The sequence below is a fragment of the Pan paniscus genome, chromosome 13, assembly GCF_029289425.2.
Source record: "Pan paniscus chromosome 13, NHGRI_mPanPan1-v2.0_pri, whole genome shotgun sequence".
NCBI lineage: Eukaryota > Metazoa > Chordata > Mammalia > Primates > Hominidae > Pan > Pan paniscus.
In genome coordinates this window covers 67,986,956-68,006,784 of record NC_073262.2, presented here as the reverse complement: position 1 = coordinate 68,006,784, position 19,829 = coordinate 67,986,956, and the positions used below count along the sequence as shown (strand labels likewise).

General features: G+C 33.7%; 1 protein-coding gene across 3 annotated transcripts in view; it reads right to left on the bottom strand.

The window, feature by feature from the left end:
- The window catches only part of SCN2A (sodium voltage-gated channel alpha subunit 2), a 152,032-nt gene that overhangs the window by 46,064 nt on the left and 86,139 nt on the right, over window positions 1-19,829 (bottom strand). For all 3 annotated transcript variants that reach the window (XM_055108684.2, XM_063595424.1, XM_055108683.2), the window contains exons 13-16: window positions 18,694-18,826; window positions 14,116-14,354; window positions 3,202-3,375; window positions 760-1,116 (exon numbers count right to left, since the gene is read on the bottom strand). In XM_055108684.2, coding sequence (XP_054964659.1) covers window positions 760-1,116; window positions 3,202-3,375; window positions 14,116-14,354; window positions 18,694-18,826 — 903 coding nt within the window. The remainder of the gene's footprint in view (window positions 1-759; window positions 1,117-3,201; window positions 3,376-14,115; window positions 14,355-18,693; window positions 18,827-19,829) is intronic.

The following is a 19,829-nucleotide window of genomic DNA, read 5'->3' as shown; positions in this document are numbered from 1 at the left end:
GGCAAATTGGATAGAGTCAAGACCCATCGGTGTGCTGTGACCCATCTCACATGCAAAGACACACATAGGCACAAAAAAAACGGATGGAGGAATATTTACCAAGCAAATGGAAAGAAAAAAAAAAAAAGCAGGGTTTGCAATCCTAGTCTTTGATAAAACAGACTTTAAACCAACAAAGATTAAAAAAAGACAAAGAAAGACACTATATAATGGTAAAAGGGATCAATGCAACAAGAAGAGCTAACTATCCTAAATATATATGGTGTTAGGGGTGGTTAATTTTATGCAGAAATGACAATTAATGTTTTTAGAGACAATGTTACTTGCTCATACCATAGTTTCTAGGCACCGAAAACCCCATGAGCTCTTAATAAACTGAGATTGTTGCTAGTTTTTAAATTTGTAGAAAACCAAATCTGAAACGTTTTCAGGTGTTATTGCTGTACTTATAAATAAAATGAGTGTTCTAAGTAACACTTCCATGCTCTAGTACAAGAACTGAAAGATAAATAACAGAAATGTTTCTCTCCTTGTAGCAAGAAGGATAATGAAAGAAAGAATAACTTTGGTTCAAAAGGTAGTTTAAGGGTTTGTGTGGATTACAATGGTCTAAACTATACATGGCTCTTACAGTCATGAGTAACAGACAATAGGAAGTGGCCTTGATTTAAAAAATACAAAATATTCTTCAGTTGAACACACTTTTTTATGATTACATTATCTTTTAATGAAAATGAGGAAAATGTTTTTGCTACATACCACTAGATTTCCAATCACCATGACCATCATGAAGACAGTAAGGCACATGGTTTGGCCAGCGACCTCCATACAGTCCCACATGGTCTCTATCCACTCTCCACACAGCACGCGGAACACGATCAGGAAGGAGTGGAAAAAGTCATGCATGTGCCAGCGTGGGAGTTCACAATCATTGGAAATCTTGCAGACACATTCTTTGTAGCTCTTACCAAAGAGCTGCATGCCGACCACAGCAAAAATGAAGACGATGATGGCCAATACCAAGGTGAGGTTTCCTAGAGCCCCCACAGAATTGCCAATGATCTTAATTAGCATATTTAGAGTTGGCCAAGATTTTGCCAACTTGAAAACTCGGAGCTGGAAATAAAAGCAAGAACAGTGTTAATGCTCTGCATTTCTAAAAAAATCTGCAATTTTATTTTATTTTTATTTTTTTATTTTTTATTTTTATTTTATTTTATTATTATTATACTTTAAGTTTTAGGGTACATGTGCACAATGTGCAGGTTAGTCACATGGACACAGGAAGGGAAAAATCTGTAATTTTATTAACAGGGCAAATGTACAGGTAACTGTCTCAATTATAGAATGATGAATTATTTATTTGTCAAACGATCACTAACAAATATAGCAGTGACTTGCTACCATAGAGCGTTCTTTTTTTCATTTTGAAATGGTCCATACTGTAAATGAAATAATTAAATTATACAGTTTTTAAATTGGCAGTTTAATAAGATACACCAAATTTTCAAGTATCCTACATAAGCACATGTAATATACACTTTTGTTTCTCCTTAAGGAATTAAGATATTTCAGATTAATGGTGGTTAATTAGCAGAGATCCAGTTTCAGAGAAGTAGGAACTCTCATTATTTTTAAAAGGCCAAAGCAGATATAGTTTTCAGTGTACTTTAAATATGCTGAAATGCACAGGTGAGAATAATATCAACACTTAAATTACATAAAGTGGAAGCAGAAATGAACTAATTTCTTTGTCTTTAGATTGTTTTAATCTAGCTATATCTTTAGCTTGCTGTAACTTTGGCTATAATTTAAACATATATTATATTCAAATACAAAAATACTTAAACTTAAGTAAAACGCTAGGCTTCTTTTTAACCTTTATGTCTTCATAGACTTAATTCAGTGTAGTGTGTAAATGTCTTTCTCATTGTGTTTGACATATTGGTTGTATTAGCTTTAGAGTTCACTGAAGTACCATTTATGGTTAAACAGCAGCAGCATTTTATTTCTGATGCTTCAGTAAATGTCAGGCTGAAAGCAGTGCATTATTTAATGGCACCAAAGTGACCCAAAGGAGTAAATACATGCACCAAAGTATTTAATTTATTCCAGAGAATAATTTATGCAAAAGAGCCTGACACACTAAGTAAGATTCTAATGATACTATGCTTCCTATTTCCCTTAACTGCATCACACTATCATGAAGGTTTACTAAATATATTTTTTTAAGTTCTTGCCCATATTACTTGTTCTATCATTTTAAATTTTTGTTCTGTTTTTTTGCATCCTTCTAGTTTCAAATTAGATTCATAGCTATCTTTGAGGATTAGGGAAGGAAATATAGTTCTAAGGATTGCAATTCAAATTTGAACATTGAAAGCAGAAAGGGAAATTGTAAACAGATTTCATGAAAAAGTCTTCAGCCTAATCACTACTAAGGTAAATCATCTATAGGAACGTGTCCTTAGTAACCGTGTACAGCCTCTGTTATTTGAAAATAAATCACTAACTTAGAGCGAACTCAAAGCAATAGTATAACAAAACATATCAAACTTTCACTGGAAATGTGTCAAGTGATATTTTATCTCTGAATTTTAAGATCTAATAGTTTTATAAAAGATCAAAGAAAGATATTTTCTTTAAAATTAACAAAATATAGTACAGTTAACTCTCTCAAAGAGTGATTTGGTGATTTTCTGATGTGGCAGCAGTCATATGGGGAGCTCTGTTTGCTTATCCTTCTCCTTTGTACACTATCCCCTGTCTTAACTCTTTCCTCTACGAGGACTAAGGTGAGCAATGAACAATTCCATAATTCTTTAGTTCCTGGCAGAAAGGGGAGCTCATCCTAGGTCCCAAGGAAGCTTTGTACGCAGTTATGCAAACCTCAGATAACTGAGAGTTGACTATGGTGTTGTTTAATTGTGATTCGAGTTTATCTGTGACTCCCTGTTTCCTCCTCTCTATTAGACTTCCATTCAATAACTAAGAAGAGAAGTGTAGACTATTCATTTAAGTGAACTTTATTAAAGCTATGATGAAGAAGAAACTACCATCTGGTGGTATGGCAATCCAGTTTGTTTTAGAAGTGTATTCAAATAATATTATAATGATGGGAAATCTTGCCATTTTTACTAGATGAAAATGAAGACTAATTAATTACAAAGTACATTTTATGAACACTCCCAGTTAATTTACCAGCCGGAATGATCGGAGAACTGACAATCCTTCTACATTTGCCAAACCAAGTTCCATTAAACTAAGGCTCACAATAAAACCATCAAAAATATTCCAGCCTTCTTGAAAGTAATAATATGGATCCATGGCAATTATCTTGAGAAACATTTCTGCTGTGAAGATCCCCGTGAAGACCTAAATGAGAAGTGTAGTTCATTATATGAGCAAATACTCTTGAAACACGAATAATTATTGAGCAACTTAATTTACTCCCAACAAATATAAATTAAATTCTGATTTTAAAAAATTGGTTTAGGTCCAACAACTTGGTATCTACAAATGCTTTGCATTCAAATCAATAATTGTTCACTATATATAATGTTTATCAAATGATGAAGAGTACACGGATTAAGTCAATAAAATTAATATTATTTTCATATGAAAGGTGCAACTGACTCATTGTGATCAACTGTTTGGCTCTGTCTCTGATCTTTCTAGCCCTCCAAAAACTTACCAAATGATTACCTAGCAGTGCGGGCTTCCATCACCAAGCCAAATGGATTGGTCCCCTCCCTTGGCCCTGCAGATGAGACTGGTGCTAAGATGTCATGTAAGCTGTAATAAACATGCTCACGGCTAGCTCTACAGATAGTAAGAACTCTTTTAAAAATTTCCTTTTGTTGGCGAAAGGGAAGCAGTATTTTCCTTTCTCCATTTCTATTATCTAAAACTATTTCAAACTTTCTCTTCTGCACATAACCTCAGCCATTTTTGCTTATGCCTTCCCATCTGAGAAGCACAGTCTCAGTACTTCAGCGTCTTAGAGGTGATGAAAGTCAGCCAGCCTGAACTTTGTTTCCCTTTATCTACTAGACTACTTACATCCGTAACTGTGCTTTGCCTTTCTCTTCTTGTTAAAATGAAAGAAGTGCCCCTGTTTTGAGCTAATCTCTCAAATTGTGTTATGTGTTTTCCTTTGGACTTTGCAAGGAATTCATTCTCAATTAACCAACCTTTCTACTACTGGCTACTTCCCGTTTCTTTATAGAAAGTAACAGTTACCGAGTCCTTCTCTCCCTTAAAAATATCACCACTGTCGGCCGGGCGCGGTGGCTCACGCCTGTAATCCCAGCACTTTGGGAGGCCGAGGCGGGCAGATCACGAGGTCAGGAGATCGAGACCATCCTGGCTAACACGGTGAAACGTCGTCTCTACTAAAAATACAAAAAATTAGCCGGGCGCGGTGGCGGGCGCCTGTAGTCCCAGCTACTCGGGAGGCTGAGGCAGGAGAATGGCGTGAACCCGGGAGTCGGAGCTTGCAGTGAGCCGAGATAGCGCCACTGCACTCCGGCCTGGGCGAAAGAGCAAGACTCCGTCTCAAAAAACAAACAAACAAACAAAATATATATATATATATATATATCACCACTGTCATAAGAGAAACTCTCCTTGCACTCTATTTCCCCTTCCAGCTGCCACCATCTATCCTTTCCTTATGGCCAGATTTCTTTCGAAGATTGCATACTTGTCTACACTTGCCAGTTCCATTTCTTCACCTTACTCCACAACCCACCAAATGGCTTTAACAAACTTCACCAAGACCGACATCACCAATAAATCCAAACGAAATTTTTTAAACAATTATCTTGCTTGCTTGCCCTTTTAGAAGTTTCAGGCATTGTTTTCTGTTCCTTGTTCATTGAAATATTTTCTGTCCTTAGCTTCTGTGATCCACACCTCCCTGGATGCTACTCACCTGATTTTCTTCCTCTAACAAATCATTTGATACTGGATTTATTCAGAACTCTCTCTGTCTAGACCCCTCTTACTTTAGTTTTCCTTTTATAATAAGTTACATTTTTATAATAGTTTACATTTCAAAATCTATTTTTCTGTTCAAGCATACCTCCTAGTCTCTAGAAATACATACCCACCTGCCTATTCAATACCTACATTTGAAAGACTATCTCCCAGGCATCTCAAATTCAACAGGTCCAGAATTCACCTTACTGCTTTTTTCTCCACAGTTTTGCTTCTCTTCTGATATTTGCTAACTCAGTAAATGGAATCTCTCTCTACCTAGATGGCTACCTCAGAGACCTGACAGTCTTAGTGACTTTTCCAAATATTACTTGAATACTTCAAATTGAAATTCACCCATGTGTATATTACTAGCCTTTTTTCTTTTTTGTTGAGTAGGTCTCCATTGTTTGAAATTTCATGGACATTTAAATAATAGATAGCACTTTTTGTCTCTTTTCCAATAAATTTTTGCCTACCCCAAGGTCTCAAAGATGTTCTCCTGTGTTTTATTTCAGATGTTTTATTGTTTTAGCTTTTCTGCTTAGTCTACAATCCTTATTGATTCTGGCACTTGGCATAAGATCGAAGTGGAGGTTCATTTATTTTCCATACATTTATTTATGTGTTCCTGATATTTTGTTGAAAACACTTCCTTTCTTCTATTTCCTTTCTGTAGTGTTTATTTCAAAAAATCCATTGACATATAGTTTGGAACTATTTATGAACTCAGCATTATGTTTCATTGATATCTTTGTTTATGCCAATACTGTAGATTCTTGATTAGTACAGCTTTATAACAAGCCTTGAAGTCAGGTAGGTTAATGTTTTCATTATTCTTTTATCAGTATTGTTTTGGCAATTTTAAGCACTGTGTATTTGCACAGAAAGTCAGTTCATCAATTTCTACAAAGAAAATCTGTGACATTTTTACTGGGATTGGGTTGAATTGATAGATACATTTGGGTAGAATTAATTTCTTAATAATATTGAATCATCCATTGCATGAACATGGCATATATATTTCCATTTGTTTAAATCTTCTGTAATTATTCTCAGCCATGTTTTGAGGTTTTTAGTAATAGGTGTCTCGAAATGATTTGTTAAAATTATTACTATATTGTTTGTGTTTTTTGATATTATGGTAAATAAAATATTTAATATCATTGTTTATTTCTAATCAGTTTTAAAGATTTATTAGGATTGTCTACAATATGATCATGTTGACGAAATAGATAATTTACCACATTTCAATATTTATGCATTTTATTTGTTTTCCTTTTCCTTTAGTTCAGTTGATAAAACTTCCAGTGCAAGGTCAAATAAAAATGGTAAAAATAGACATATTTGTCTATGTTAAGGGGAAAGCACTCAATTTTTCTAAGGGGCAAGAATTCACTACCTCAACATTTCACTGATAAGTAAAATATTAGGTGTAGGGTTTTCTTTCCTTTTCTTTTTTTTTTTTTTGAGACAGAGTTTCACTCTTGTTGCCCAGGCTGAAGTGTGGAGTGCAGTGGCTTAATCTCGGCTCACTGCAACCTCCGCCTCCCGGGTTCAAGCAATTCTCCTGCCTCAGCCTCCCTGTTAGCTGGTATTGCAGGCGTCTGCCACCACGCTCAGCTAATTTTTTGTATTTTTAGTACAGACGGGGTTTCACTATGTTGGCCAGGCTGGTCTCGAACTCCTGACCTCACGTGATCCACTGCCTCAGCCTCACAAAGTGCTGGGATTACAGGCGTGAACCTCCACGCCCGGCTAGATGTAGGGTTTTCTGAAACGTCCTTAACAACTTGAGATAGCTACTTTCTATTCCTAGTTTACTGACAGTTTTTCTCACAAATGACTGTTGAGTTTTGTCAGATCCTTTTCTGCATCTATTGAGATGATCTTAGGCTTTCCTTTACTCTTTTAGAGGTAATGTGGCCAATTAATTGATCACTTTTCAAATGTTAAATGAATCTTACTTTTCTGAGATAATCCCCACGTGTTTAAGAAGTATTTATTACTTTTTTCTCTATTGCTAGATTTTATTGATAATATTTTGCTAATGATTTTTTGCTTCTGTGTTCATGAGGGATACTTTCTTGTAATTTTCTATGTAAAATTAATATTGTAACACTTTATATAAAATGTTCTGGCCCGGCGTGGTGGCTCATGCCTGTAATCCCAGCACTTTGGGAGGCCGAGACAGGCGGATCATGAGGTCAGGAGATCAAGACCATCCTGGCTAACACGATGAAACCCCGTCTCTACTAAAAATGCAACAAAATTAGCCAGGCTTGGTGGCTGGTGCCTGTAGTCCCAGCTACTCGGGAGGCTAAGGCAGCAGAACAGCGTGAACCGGGGAGGCGGAGCTTGCAGTGAGCCGAGATCGCACCACTGCACTCCAGCCTGGGCGAGAGAGCGAGACTCCGTCTCAAAAAAAAAAAAGTTCAAATCTTTTCATAATTTTACACTTACCTATGTTATAAATCCCCACTTTAAACAATCAGTTGTCTTTTTAAAAAAATTACCACAGCAACAGAAAACCAAATACTGCATATTCTCACTTATAAGTGGGAACTAAACATTGAGTTCACAGGAACACGAAGAAGGGAACAACAGACACTTGAGGGTGGAGGGTGGAAGGAGGATGAGGATTGAAGAACTATCTATAGAGTACTATGCTTATTACCTGGATGATGAAATAATCTGTATGCCAAAACCCTGTGATTTACAATTTATTTATGCAACAAACCTGTATATATACCCCTGAACCTAAAATAAATGTGAAAAAAATTAAGGAAAAAAAGATAGTCTTTCATATTTACCCACATTTATTCATATCTAGTGACCATCATTCCAAGAACCAAATTTCCATCTGATATTTTTCCTATTCGGCCTAAAGAACTTCCATTAACATTTCTTGTAGTGTAGTTCTGGTGGTAACAGCTTTTTTAGGTTTTTGTTTATCTTAAAATTCTTTATTTCATTTTAATTTCTGATGGATAGTTTCACTTTCTATAGAATAATGGGCTTTTATTTCTTTATTTTATCTGGCCACTTTCTTCGGGCCTGAATTATTTCTGGTAAGACATTAGTCTCATGTATATAGTAAATATTTTTCTTCCGGTTGTTTCCAAAGCTTTTTGTTATTGTTGTTTTCAGCAGCATGACTAAGATGTGCCTAAGTATGGCTTACTTTATATTTATCCTGTTGATGTTCACTAACATTTTATAAGGTAACATTAAGGTCTGTAAGTTACTATTTTTCACCAACTTTGGGAAATTTTTGGCCATTGTTTCTTCAAATATTTGCTCTGTTCCATTCTTTCTATTTTCTCCTTCTGATTCTCCCATTATATAAATATTTAGACTACTTGATATTATCCCATATTATAGTTAGACTCAGTTCATTTTTCCTTTTAATTCTCTAGTGTTCAAATTGGATAATTTCTATTAATGTGCTCCGAGTTAACAACTATTTCTTCTGGCATCTGCAATTTTCTTTTAAACACATCCAGTGAATTTTTCATATTAGAATGTGTACTTTTCAATTATAAAATGTCTGAGTTATTCCTTTTTACAGTTTTCATTTTTTTCTGCTCATGTTCTCTGTTTATTCCTTATGACCCCTTTTTTTCCTTTAAATTGCTCAGCATATTTACAATAGTGCCTCCAAAGTCCTTTTTTGTTTATTCTAACAATTTGTTCCTGTCCAGATCTATTTCTATGTACTGCTTTAATCTATTAACTATGAGTCACATTTCCCTATTTCTTTGCATATCATCTAATTTTTATGTGACATGAATATGTTTAATATTGGGAATACTTCAATCCTGGAAATCTATCTTCTAGAAGTTAATACAGCATTATGAAAGGTGATATATACAAGAACATTTACTGCAACATGGGGGTAAAGTATCTGGAATCAACTTGAACATCCATCAATAGGTGATTGGAAGAAAAAATAGTGATACATGCATACTATGAAATATTAGTATGCAATTCAGTGGCTTGTAATATATTCACAGACTTGTAAAATCGTCACCATTATTGAATTTTAGAACGTTTTCATCGCCTTAAAAAGAAGCTGCATACCCATTAGTTAGTTGTTGCTCCCATTTACCCTAATCCCTACTGCCTGGCAACCACTCATCTACTTTCTGTCTCTATGGATTTGCCTGTTATGAACATTTCATATAAATGTAGCAATATGATATGTAAATTTTGTGACTGGCTTTGTTCACTTAATATAATATTTTCAAGGTTTATTCATGTTGTAGATTGTAACAATACTTCATTCTTTTTTATGGATGAATAACATTTATTGGATGGATATTGTTTATCCATTCATCAAGTGATAGACATTTGAATTGCTTTTAATTTTTAGTATTATGAATAATATTCTATAAGCATTCATGTTGAAATATGTTTTTAATTCTCTTAGATATATATATCCGAAGAAATTAGTAAAACTGCCAGGTCATGTGGTAACTCTACCCTAAACTTTTTGGGGAACAGCTAAATTATTATCCAAAGTGACTGCATCGTTTTATATTCTCAAAGTAAAGTATAACCATTCTAATTTTTCCACATCCTTGATAAAAAATGGTATTGGCTTTCTTTCTGATTATAGCCATCTTAGTGTGTGTGAAGTGGTATCTCATTTTAGTTTTGATTTGCCTTTCCCCTAAAATTAGCCAGTGACGCTGACCATCTTTTATGTGCTTATTGGCCTTTTGTCTAACTCCTTTTTCAATATGTCTATTCAAATATTTTGATCATTTTTAGTGAGTTATCTATTTTATTTGTTGTGGAGTTATAAGAATCCTTTACATATATTAGATACAAATCATGATCAGATATCTGGGTTGCAAATGTCTTCTTCCATTCTTTAAGTTGTCTTTTTACTTGATGATATTGTTTGCAGTATGAAAGTTTCTAATTTTGATAAAGTCCAATGAACCTTTTTTTTCTTATTGCTATTGTGTGTGCTTTTGGTATCATATCTAAGAAATCATTGCTTAATAATAGGTCATGAAGATTTACTTCTAAATTTCCTTCTAACAGTTCACAGTTTTAGCTCTACCTTTAGGCCTATGACCTATCTTAATTTTTATATATGTTATTAAGTAAGGGTTCAATTCCATTCTTTCATATGTGGATATTCACTTGTCCAAGCACCTTTTGTTGAAAAGGCTTCTTTCCTTAATAAAATTGTCTAGTGGTCTTGTTGAAAATTAATTTAACATAAATATGAAGACTTACTGTTGGAATTTCAATTTTATTCCATTGATGTATATAGCTATCCTTATGCCAGTACCAAACTATCTTGCTTACTTTTGCTTTGTAGTAAGTTTTAAAATTTGGAAGTTTGAGTTCTCCAACTTTATTTTTTTTCTAGTTAAGATTGTGTGGCATATAGTCTCTTGCATTTTCATATAAAATTTATAGTCAATTTATCACTTTCTGCAAAATAGGTAGCTGGGATTTTGATATGAATAGCGTTAAATTTGTAGATTAATTTGGTGAGTATTGCCATCTTAACAATATTTTCCTCTAATCTATGAATATAAAATGTGTTTTCATTTATTTAGTAGTTCTTTAATTTCTTTCAACAATATTTTATAGCTTTGAGTGTACAAATCTCACACTTATTTTATTAAATTTATTCCTAAGTATTTTATTATTTTTCATGTTGTTATAAATAGAATTTTCCTAATTTTATTTTCTGATTGTTCATTAGTAGTGTTTAGAAATATAATTGAGTTTTGTATATTGATCTTGTATTCTGCAATCTTATTTATTAGTTTTAACAGCTGTGTGTGTGTGTGTGTGTGTGTGTGTGTGTATTTTATAGGATTTTCTAAATACAAGATTATGTATTCGTTAATAGAATTTACTTCTTGTGTTCCAATCTAGATGCCATTAATTTCTTTTTCTTGTCTTATTTCCCTGGTTAGAACTTTCAGTACAATATTGAAAAGAAGTAGCAAGAGCAAATATCCTTGCCTTCTTCTTGACCTGAAGATAAAAGCATCTAAAGTAACTATTAAGAATGATGATAGGTGTGGGGTCTTTTGAGATGGTGTTTATCAGGCTGAAGTTCTTTTCTATTTCAAGTTTGCTGAGTGTTTTTATCATGAAACACTTTGGCTTTTTCCATGTGATTACAGCATCTATAGAGATGATTGTATAGTTTTTTAAAATTAATATGATATATTACATTAATTTTTTTATGCTGGTCCAGCCCTGCATCACTGGGATAAATTTCACTTATTCAGAGTACATAATCTAAAAATCTAAATATGTTATGTGATTTGGCTTCTAGTATTTTGTTGAGGATTGTTGTGCCTATGTTCATATGGGATATGGCTGGTCTATATTTGTGTCTGTGTTCTTTTCTTGCATTATTTTTGTCTGGCATTAATATCAGGGTAATTCTAGCTTCATAAAGTGAGATGAGAAGTATTCCCTTCTCTTCTATGTGTTGGAACAGTTTGTTAAGGATTGATGTTAACGCTCCATTGAACATTTGGCAAAATTCACCAGTGATACTATCTGGGCTCAGGCTTTTTTTTGGCAGGAAGTTTTCTTTTTTTAATTGTGAATTCAGTGTTTACTTATTATAAGTATATTGAGATAGTCTATTACTTCTTGAGTCAGTTTCAGGAGTTTGTTACTCCCTAGGAATTTTTCAATTTCACATAGGTTATCTAGTTTGCTGGCGTTTAATTTTATTTTATTTCTTATGCTCCTTTTTTCTTTCTAAAAGATCCATGGTAATATCCTCTCTTCATTCCTACTTCTAATAATTAGTGTCTTTCCTCTTTTTTTCTTGGTTAGCCTAACTAAAGATTTGTCAATTGTGTTGATTTTTTCAAAGAAATAACTTTTGGGTTTATTGATTTTTCTCTGTTGTTTTTCTCTTCTTTAATATTTGTCTTTTCTGTTAACTTCAGGTTTAATTTGCTACTCTTTATCTAGTTTCTTAAAAAGGAGCTTAAATTAGCAATTTGGGAAATCTCCTATTTTACTATAGACATTTAGAGTACAAATTTGTCTTTAAATATTGTTTTAGCTGCCCTCATTAATTTCAGTTTGGTTTGTTTTGATTTTCAGTCATCCTAAAGTATTTTCTAATTCCTCTCATGACATCTTATTGACTCATTGGTTATTTAAGAGCAAGTTGTTTAATTTCCAAATATTTGTGATTTTCCACATTGACTTGTTATTGGTTTCTAATTTCATTTTATTTTTTATCAGAAAAATATTCTGTATTATTTTAATTTTTTTAAGTTTATTGATGTGTGTTTTATGACCTAACCTATAACTTATCCTAGGGAATATCCCATAGGCATTTGAGAAGAATGTGTATCCTGCCTATGGATTTTCTACTATTCCATAATTCACCTCAGATACAGATCCTACATTCCTTAACACGTAAGACCAGCCCCAGCTTGAGTTGTCTATTTATTATTTATTTCTTTCTAGAATCCATCCTCCTTCTGGTAATGGTATCCTAATTATTGTCTTCATAATTTCACTCATTTACTCTGCCTCCAGTGATAAGATATGATTCTGATTTAGGCAAATATGGCATTAAAACCAAGAGCTAGGGTAACTGACTGGTTTAGAAATGGCCATGTAACTCCAACCAGGTCAATGATATTCAATTTGTGGGCCTTAATTAAAGCTACTAGTTAGGAGGCACAAACTTTCTGTACATGGAGCTACATTAGTAGAATAAAAGTTGATAGAACCTCGGCAATAGTAGGAAAATGCCCAGCCAGAGAGGAAGGTCACATATTGGGAAGAAGAGAGACAAGAAGCTGATTCCCAATGATGCTGGCTGAGAACCTGAATCTAGCCAGGTTAGAACCTAGAACTAGTTCCAAATGGGCTTCAGTAAAGTGAGGTAATGAATTCCCTTTATTTTTGCTTAAGCTCATTCAATTTGGATCACAATATATTACCTCCAAAGGCTTTCTTGTTTCAATTGCCACCCCACCACCCTGCTTTTTTTTAGAAATAATGTTGAAGAAATTCTTACATAGCTCTAAATTTGAACTAGGTAATATTATTATCCTTTCCTACTCTAAGCGTCTGTGATCTTTGCCCATAGCTTATGATAGTCTCTGAAATAGCTTTCAGAGTCTGATACAGCATTCAGACCTTCCATTTCTCTGTTAATTTCTCATGGATACAGTTTCCCGACTGCGAAATACAGACAATTTATAGTAAATATCTTAAGACTGGTTTTGTGGGAATCTAGAGAGAGAGATTTAATGTAAACCATTTAGTCCAATATCTGACACAAAATAAGAGGCCAACATATGCCAACTTTATCATTTAATTCAGTTAAGTCCTACCTGAAATATAATTCGAAAATATAGTGGTTACTTCAGAGCCTAAAAATATTGTATATTATACTTTAGACCGTATTATTTACAATCTCTATATAACCTGCTTATATGTTCATTTATCAAGCTGGGAACTTAATAAGCATTTTATACTTGTATAAATATACTTTTTTGCATGATTTTCTTCATTTTGTCTCTCTGTATAAGACCACTTTAAAATCTATCACTATACTATACTATATTATAATATCAATATGTATCCAGTGAATGCTAATATATATTTTAACAAAATTAAATAATTTCTAAATTTAATATTGCTAAGACTGTAGAAGAAACAAAAACAAAAAATAATAATCCCCCAGATGATGTTCCCTCCCTACATAGTCCATCTTCAAGTACTTACAAGTGATATTTCAAAATTATCTGACTTGGGCATATTTTATCATTTGTTTAGTAAACGCAGACATGTCCTAAAGAACCTATTCTAAGGTTCTTAAAAATATGTCAGAATTTTGTTACAGATCAATGTCCTTGGAGGACAATTCAGAATCATCTTCTAATAAATAAGCAATTTAAATTCAATTCTAAATCAAATTGTACATAAATTCTTTGACTCTTTTGCACTATGGTAGCAACATTTTTTTGTTATTTAAAAGGGATGCTAAACATTTGATGTCAAGGTATACATGGCCAATTAGTTGATATTTAATTTGAGAGCAATATGTAAAATTCACTAAGGCAATTATAAACTCTTTCAAGAGGAAGAGAAAGTCTCAGTGAGGCTTACCAGGTTTCCAACAGACAGTACACTGCTGAACTGCTCCGTCATGGGATAGTGCTCCATAGCCATGAAGAGTGTATTTAAGACAATGCAGATGGTGATGGCCAGGTCAACAAATGGGTCCATTACAACCAGGTTGACAAGGTGTTTCACCTTTAACCATGGTTTACAACAGTCCCAAATCAAACACATATTAGCAAATTTATACCAGCATGGTGGGCATTTCTGTCTGGATTCTTCAAGTTCTGGAAGAAAAAAAGTTAGAATCCTCATGAAAACTGCTTACTTTCTATTAAGCAGATTTGGTTTAAATTAAAAGGAATTTAAAAAATCTAAAGTTGTTAAAAGATATTATGGGTTAATCTGCTGGAAGAACAGGGAAATTTTTACAATGGGTTTGCTGTCATAGAAAGGATCAGTACAGAAAGGCTAGTAAGCTTTCCAAATGTATCCTGGCTAAACATAGCTTCCAAGATTCTATTGGCAATACTAAACTGTCTGATACTTATCTTCAAGGCTGCTAGAAACTAATGGGTAGAACTTGCATTGCGTACAATTAAAGCTCATCCATGTTCCAGGTAGAGCAAGAAGTATATATGTTATCAGAGATATCTCAGGAGATGTCCTAAGAACCTTAATCAGTCATACTGAATGTCAGTTTCTTGGATTAGATATGTTTTGGTGATCTTCTAATTAGATAATTTTGTCAGTGTCACCAATCTCAGTTTAAAAGTCTCAAATTAAATTTTATTAGATTATAGGCTTGCATATTAGACACAACAAAGTTCCATCTCTCTACATTTCTCATTTAACTAGAGGGCATAAAAGAAGAGAAAATACCCCAGCCTAAGGAACTGGAGTCCTCACTGTTGTTACAAATCAACACTTCACAAAGTGGAACTCATTTATTACTGGAAAAATACAAAGGATTTTAGGTGAAACATACATATAATTCATACATTTTCATGGTAAACATTTATTTAAATGTATTTAAATATATAACTCTCGTATCAAACATGACATAAAATTTTATATTAAAATGCATTTATTCAAGGAAAATGTACAATGATGTCAAGAAGAATTTCAACCAAACATTGGGAGAGAAGACAGAAATGCACAGATCTTTAAGGTCACACCCAAAATACTGAAATTTGGTGAATATTGGCAAAGAAATTTGGGGAATTAGGAAGTGAAAAATTGTCTACCATCTTCCTTTGGCAAGATAATCTCTTCATCAACTTATGAGTGGAAAAATATGCAGAATTTGTTGTTTTCTGTCAATATCATTGCTGTACACCCTATTACCTGTTCTGCCAAAATGTGGCCACCACCTCTTAGCACTGAAATAGAGGGAAGGTTTCTTTCTTCTTTTTAAATCCATGGCATAGTTGACTCTAGTCAGTCACTTTAATACTATTGTGGCAACTGGAACATCTGTCCATATCTGGCACAGTTTGCTATGAACTAAACCTTGTAAAGGTGGAACCAGCATATAAAAGGACAATCACAACCACAGATGATAATGTTTCTTCTACTAATCAACATTTGCCACTAATTAATTCTGTAATACTATTTTCCTAAGTAAATAAATTTATTGCTTATTGTTTTTAAAATTTCCACTAAAAATAGATTTGTCAATTGTCTCTTTGGATATTGAAATTCTTCAAGTGCCCAGTTTGTTTCCATTTCCCTTAATACATAACTTTGTAAATAATAAATAATATTTGATTTATAATTCAGAGAAAAATATAGTTATTATGCACTAGTTATTTTGTAAATACTTCTAAACTCCCAAATAACCTTATATTTACATTGAAGGTAAAAAGGAGGTATTATTATTTACAGTAAATAACAAAAAAGAAACTACAAAATTTAATTTTGTCTGTATACTGCCATAATATGGTTTTTTCTTTCCATGCCAGCTGTCATTTAGCAAATAACGAGAAGCAAACAGGAACTGGATAGAAAAAAAATAAACTGGAGAAAAGTTTAAAAAATGAAATTCAGCAGGTGTGGCTCATCTTGACAGTAGGAATAACCGGAGCAAAGTTGTTTAAGTTCTAAAATAAAATCATTCAATTATTCATTCCAAAAAAAAGGGGGGAATCTCACACTTTAAAACAAAGCAAAGCATTCAGGAGAGAACTGCAGCCACATCTCCATTATTCCTGCGTGGGTTATCCACATAGAATCACTTACAGTAAATCTGTGTCTTTTGCTGGCTCACCTTGATTCTTCAGGTGCTTCTAACTCACCCTCCCACCATCCTTCACAAAGGTGTGACCAGAAAACATTTCTATGTGATTTTGCACTGTTAAAAATTTGAAACGCAAATGGTTCATTTTTGCTTATCCACTACTGCTTCATTAAGCATGACGCTATCCATTACCCTGGACAACGGAGACTTGGCTGTAGTTAAAAAGAAGGAAAACAAAAATTGCCAACCGGATCAACAAGCCTGGTTCATAAAAAGGAAAGGTGAAATAAACAATAATCAGACATAGAAGAAAGGATCCCCAAGAAAAGAGATTATGTCAACCAGGAAAACTTTGCACCATTATCAGAAACCAAAAAAAAAAAAAAAGGACTATCTTAAGTCTGCTTGAGTATGCATGTATGTGATATTGCTAACAACCAACCTTGACCAATGTCACACTCAATGTGTCTACATACAATTGAATAAAGAAAAGTCAGTTTTCATTCTAGATAACTGATTAAAAACAGAATAAAAACTTGGCCATTATTTCTCACAAATACACAAGTCAAAAGCTCTGCAGATAATAAAACGAAAACACTCTCAGTCTTCAGCTTCCTAGATTGCACTTATTCCTAGAACATCCTTTCCATCCTAAGCAACCCCATGTCACATAGTTCCATGGAGAAAGGTGTGGGTGCATTTATTTTGAACTCCAAATCTTAATTAGTTGGCAAGTCCAATCTTGTGGATATTTGAGGTTTTTTAAGTAATGTCTTATTTAGCTCAAACTTAATGCTATCAGAAGTGCAAAGCATGACTGTTGATTTAGACTTACCCTGTCTCCTTCTCTACTTCCTGCTTTAGGGAGCAGACATGCTGCTGACATCGGTAGCAGAACCACTGGCAGCTTCCTCTCAGTGGTTTTGCTATGGCAAGGAGCGGAAGGCCAGACAATCTTCAAAAGATTTACCTGGAGGGACAGGGAGGAGCAAGCTACTGGCAGCTGGGGGGAAGAGGGAGTGCAAGCTAACGCAGGCGAGGTTGGGGAAGAACGTACTAGAGTTTAATATTCAATTGAAATCAGTGAATTGCATTAGGATACTGAAATAGGACATTATGAAAATTGGGTTTTGTAATACTGACTTGTCTGTGATGTACACAGTCGTCTACACTGTGAATTTTTTCTGGCTGTGATTTTCAGGCTTTTCGTATTGGTATTAATAATATTATGGGATCTTTGCATACAGACAGGAAAAGAATTATTCCAGGAATCTATCCAATCTCAAGAGAAAATCTAATTATCAATAAGAAAGGGACGTGTATGCTTGCTCTCTTTTGCTTTCATTCTCCTTTTCTCTTCTCCCTTGACACATCTACACACACACACACTCACACACATACCTGGGAAGGGGTACAAGGGAGAAGGTTTGTAAAGAGATAGGGAGGGGAGGGAATAGGAGGGCAAGGAAGGGGGATAGAATACATTTTACATGAAAATATTTTCCAAGTAGTTGAAGTTGATAGTTGTTTGAATTCACTTACAGTATGGAAAGGCAAAAACATGTGAATTAACAAAAATAACAACAACAAAACAACTAATATTGATACTATTTATTAACTGTCTTCTGCATGCCAAATACATCAGTGTTTTATCTAAGAAGGCTTATTTAATCCATTCAACAACCTTATGCCTAAACATCATCATCCACATTTTACTGATGAGGAGACTGAAATTCAAAGTCACAAATTAACACATTTAACATATGGCAGAGCCAGAAATTGATCACAGATTAAGCTGTCCCCAAAGTCTTTATTTTGGCATTCTGAGATCCAGACTGCTAAACATTATGTTAACTATTCAGATAAAATCTGCAACTAAAGAGAAAGCTGATATATTGTAAGAATCTGGTCAGAGAAAGGCAAAAGTAGGACTACAAAATTTTAAACACTTTGCTTCAAGGAAGTTAATATCAAACCCTAATTCACATTTTTAATTTATATTTCTGGTTAAGTCATAGGATTTTATAACTTGTGTCTCAAGCAGTTAATATAATCCAAATGGCTTAGCATCATCATAAGTATAAGCATTTATCATTACACTCTTTTCAACGTCATGCACACAAGTTTCAATGTTTAGAATTTAATGTATGAAAGTGGTGTTCAAAATATACCTTACATTTGCAGCAGCTTTCTGGAGGCTAAATATAAAAAAAAAATCTGTGGAAGATAATAGAATCCATGAGTTATGCACGGATTTTACTGTTATTTAGTAAAATGTGTAATAATGACACAATATCAAGTCAGGAAGTATTTTATTGAAATTTATGAAGTGTTTTTTCATCATTACCAAAGCACCAAGTAACTGTGACGCAGGACTTTTAACATACCTTCCATGGTGTTGGTCAAAATACTGGCTATACTCATTGCTCTTTGCCTTGATGTAGGATCTTCCAATAAATCCATGGAAACATGATAAGAACTGGACCGTCTCTTTCTTATTTCTGTTTCAGTAGTTGTGCCCTAGAAGTAGAATTTCAGATGAAATAACCACTATTTTTGAAAGCAGCAAAGCCCAAAGCATTCCTACAACAGGTGTTATTTAACTAAATATACACCATGCTTTCTCAGATGTAAAAAGCTCACTAAGATATTGTTGGAATGATAATTCTTTGGGGGTTGTTTAAAAGTCTGTCAGATTTTCAGCTTTTGGGGAGGCCTGGGTTTGTCAAGGTGGGCTTTCCTATTCCTCTATCCCAGGGATTTGGGCTGGAGGGACCAGGTCCACTACTGGACAGATAACCTTTTAGCATTTCAGCCAATCCCACTTAGGATTTCAGACCAAAACATATTGTTTCTTAATTTTCACCCAGGTTGAGTTTTTAGATCTTTATAGACATATATTCAGGTAGTTTAATATATGAACAAAAAGGTTTGAAAGTCTCCTTCATATGCATCAGTAATAGTTCCCCTAAAATGTGAATTCCAGTTGCAAAATGCCTTCATTCATTAGAGACAGGTAATATTTCCCAACATTCCTAATTACAAAACTAAATTTTAGAACTAGTCTATAACTTTGTCCTATATTTAAAAAACAACTTAATCCACAAAACAATCCACCCTTGGCACTGAGACTATAATTTAAGGAGATAATACCAATGTGGGGGACTGTGATTTTTAGTAATGATACAATGATCTGATAATCTCCTACTCCAGAATAAACTCATCAGGATTTCAACATGGGTGGAAATTTATTCCTACTTCAGGAGATGAAACAATGATGTCAATTATCACAGGAAAAAAAAAGGTAAAGCTAAAGAATTTCAAATGCAGGTCTGAGTGTTAATAATAAATTTAAAAGTTTCATTGCTTTGAGGACTTTCCCCATTTCTAAAAGAACAATATGATCAAAATATTATTTATTTTGGTCACATCCTATTATGATGTGAACAATTAGCAGTATTTTATCTTTTGTAAGTTGAATTATTTTAATGCATACATATTCAAAACCAAAATTTCCACTCAT